A 2,613-nucleotide genomic window follows, 5' to 3' on the forward strand; every position below is an offset into this window, starting at 1 on the left:
TTATACAAGGCTTTAGGCAAAAAGAAGGGATTGATTACTTTGATACTTATGCTCCTGTTGCTAGGATTTCTACTATCAGGTTGTTGATAGCACTTGTATCTATACACAACCTTGTAATTCATCAGATGGATGTAAAAACTGCATTCTTGAATGGTGAATTAGATGAGGATATTTATATGAAACAACCGGAAGGGTTTGTTATGCCTGGTAGTGAGCACAAGGTGTGTAAGTTGAAGAAATCTTTGTATGGTCTTAAACAAGCACCAAAAGATTGGCATCAAAAATTTGATAGTGTGGTTTTGTCTAATGGTTTTCTTCTTAACTAAGCAGACAAATGTGTATATAGCAAGTTTGATGCTTCTGGTAAAGGAGTTATAATTTGCTTATACGTAGATGATATGTTGATTTTTGGTACTGACCAAAATCAAGGGGATAAAACCAAGAAATTTTTATCATCTAATTTTGACATGAAAGACTTGGGAGAGGCTGAGGTGATTCTTGGTATAAAGATCAAGCGTACGAAAAATAGTATTTCAATTTCTCAATCTCATTATATTGAGAAGATTCTGAAAAGATTTAACTTAAATAATTGTTCTCCAGTTAGCACTCCTATTGATCCTAGTCTTAAGCTAGTATCTAGTAAAGGAGTTGTAGTATCTCAACTTGAATTCTCAAGAGCGATTGGTAGCCACATGTATTCCATGATAAGCACTAGGCCAGATATAGCCTATGCTGTTGGTAAGCTTAGTAGGTTTACTAGCAAACCAAGTTTACATCATTGGCAAGCTTTAAGCCGAGTGTTCAAGTACTTAAAAGGAACCATGGATTATGGTTTGACTTATACTGGATTTCCTTCGGTTCTTGAAGGTCATTCAGATACAAGTTGGATTTGTGATAAAGAAGATCATTCTTCCACGAGTGGTTGGGTATTCCTTCTTGGGGGAAGTGCTATTTCTTGGTCATCAAAAAAACAGAGTTGCATTACTAACTCAACAATGGAATCTGAGTTTGTAGCATTATCATCTGCTGGTAAAGAAGCTGAATGGCTAAGAAATCTGATTTATGAAATTCCATTGTGGCCTAAACCGATATCTCCCATATCTATTAGATGTGATAGTGAGTCTGCCTTGGCTAATGCTATAGAGAAGTGTACAAAAGCAAGTCTACACACTTAGGTGTTAGACACAGCATGATTCGAGAGCTTATCATGCATGGTGTTATATCAGTGGAGTTTATAAGAACTCAACATAATTTAGCCGATCATTTGATCAAAGGGTTGAGAAGAGATCTTGTGTACAAATCGGCTGTAGGGGTGGGATTAAAGTCCATCTAAAATTCTCATGTTGAGATACCCAATTCCCATCTAATATGACATTAGATGTTGAATTCAATGCGGGAAGCATAACATCTAGAGATTGGAACACATTAATAGTATCATCCCAAGGTATGTGTTCAGACCTGCAAGTTGAGGAGGTTGAAGTTTATCTTCTTAATAGTTCTTTTGAAAAATTGCATATGCATGTGCAAGAATAAAAGAGCTACCTATGTGAGCATGAAATTTAGCCGCTTCAAGAAGTTAGGACTTGACTTTATTATGCTTATGAAGGATTAGGACACAAGGCTAGTAAAAGATAGTGTCAAGTGAGAATATTTGGGAATGTAAATTTATGTGTATATTATCTTCATATATTTATTATGAATAACAGAGGTTCAATCAATTGTAATACCTTGATATTCGAATATCTGGGATGTGTAATATACTAATATGAAATTCAATCGTCATGATATTTCATTTATGCATAAATTTGTTGTTTGTTATGATTTTGTTTAGTTAATCATGGATTATGCTAAAATGGGGGAGGATTGTTAGATATTTTAGTGTAATTGGATTAACTAGTTGACCAATGTGATTGTAATATTTCATCAAACAAGTCGGGATAGTGCAGAGTGCATGCTTGTTTGAGTTTATTATGATTTTCGGTATTGGCGGGGGTTGGTGTTAATGTGAAAAGACATGTCTTTTAGACACAACCACATACCTCAAAGGACGTGTCTTAGGACATGTCTTTTGGACATGTATGGATGTGTCTTAGGACATGTCTTTTGGACATGTATGGATGTATCTTAGGACATGTCTTTTGGACATGTATAGACATGTCTTTTGACATGTCTTTTGGACACCTATATAATACTTGCAACAGATTTGATCATATATATAAAAAAACAAAAGGTTGGTTGTTGAATTCACACAAAATACATCATTCTCTGTTCTTATATTCTGATTTTATCCGGTTGAAAAGTTTGGATAACTACCAAATTATTTCAATCTGAAATTGTTTGTCAAGACTTCAGAATAATCCAAGTTATCCTCAATTGTAAATTAGCATAATATACAAGTTCAACAGATATTTGATGATGTCAAAAACATTAAGTACAAATGCATGAAAATTTGACTAGATAACTACAACTTACAGTCCTTACAGTTTTACTATCCTTAAAGTCTGATATCAGCTTCAGTCTGTATACACTTCATAATTTAAGCAGTTATAGATCTTTGACTTGGCTTCAATTTCTAATCTCTTTGATGTCAGGAGTTGTTCTGAGATAGTTCTT

The 2,613-nt window shown here is 34.1% G+C and overlaps 1 protein-coding gene across 1 annotated transcript; it reads left to right on the top strand.

Annotated features, from left to right (window-relative positions):
* The first annotated feature begins 398 nt into the window (after positions 1–398).
* Positions 399–1,175, top strand: LOC141718774 (secreted RxLR effector protein 161-like). Its single transcript, XM_074521159.1, has one exon. The coding sequence runs from the start codon at positions 399–401 to the stop codon at positions 1,173–1,175; it is 777 nt and encodes a 258-aa protein (XP_074377260.1).
* The last annotated feature ends 1,438 nt before the right edge of the window (positions 1,176–2,613 follow it).

This window comes from Apium graveolens, chromosome 4 (assembly GCF_009905375.1).
Source record: "Apium graveolens cultivar Ventura chromosome 4, ASM990537v1, whole genome shotgun sequence".
NCBI lineage: Eukaryota > Viridiplantae > Streptophyta > Magnoliopsida > Apiales > Apiaceae > Apium > Apium graveolens.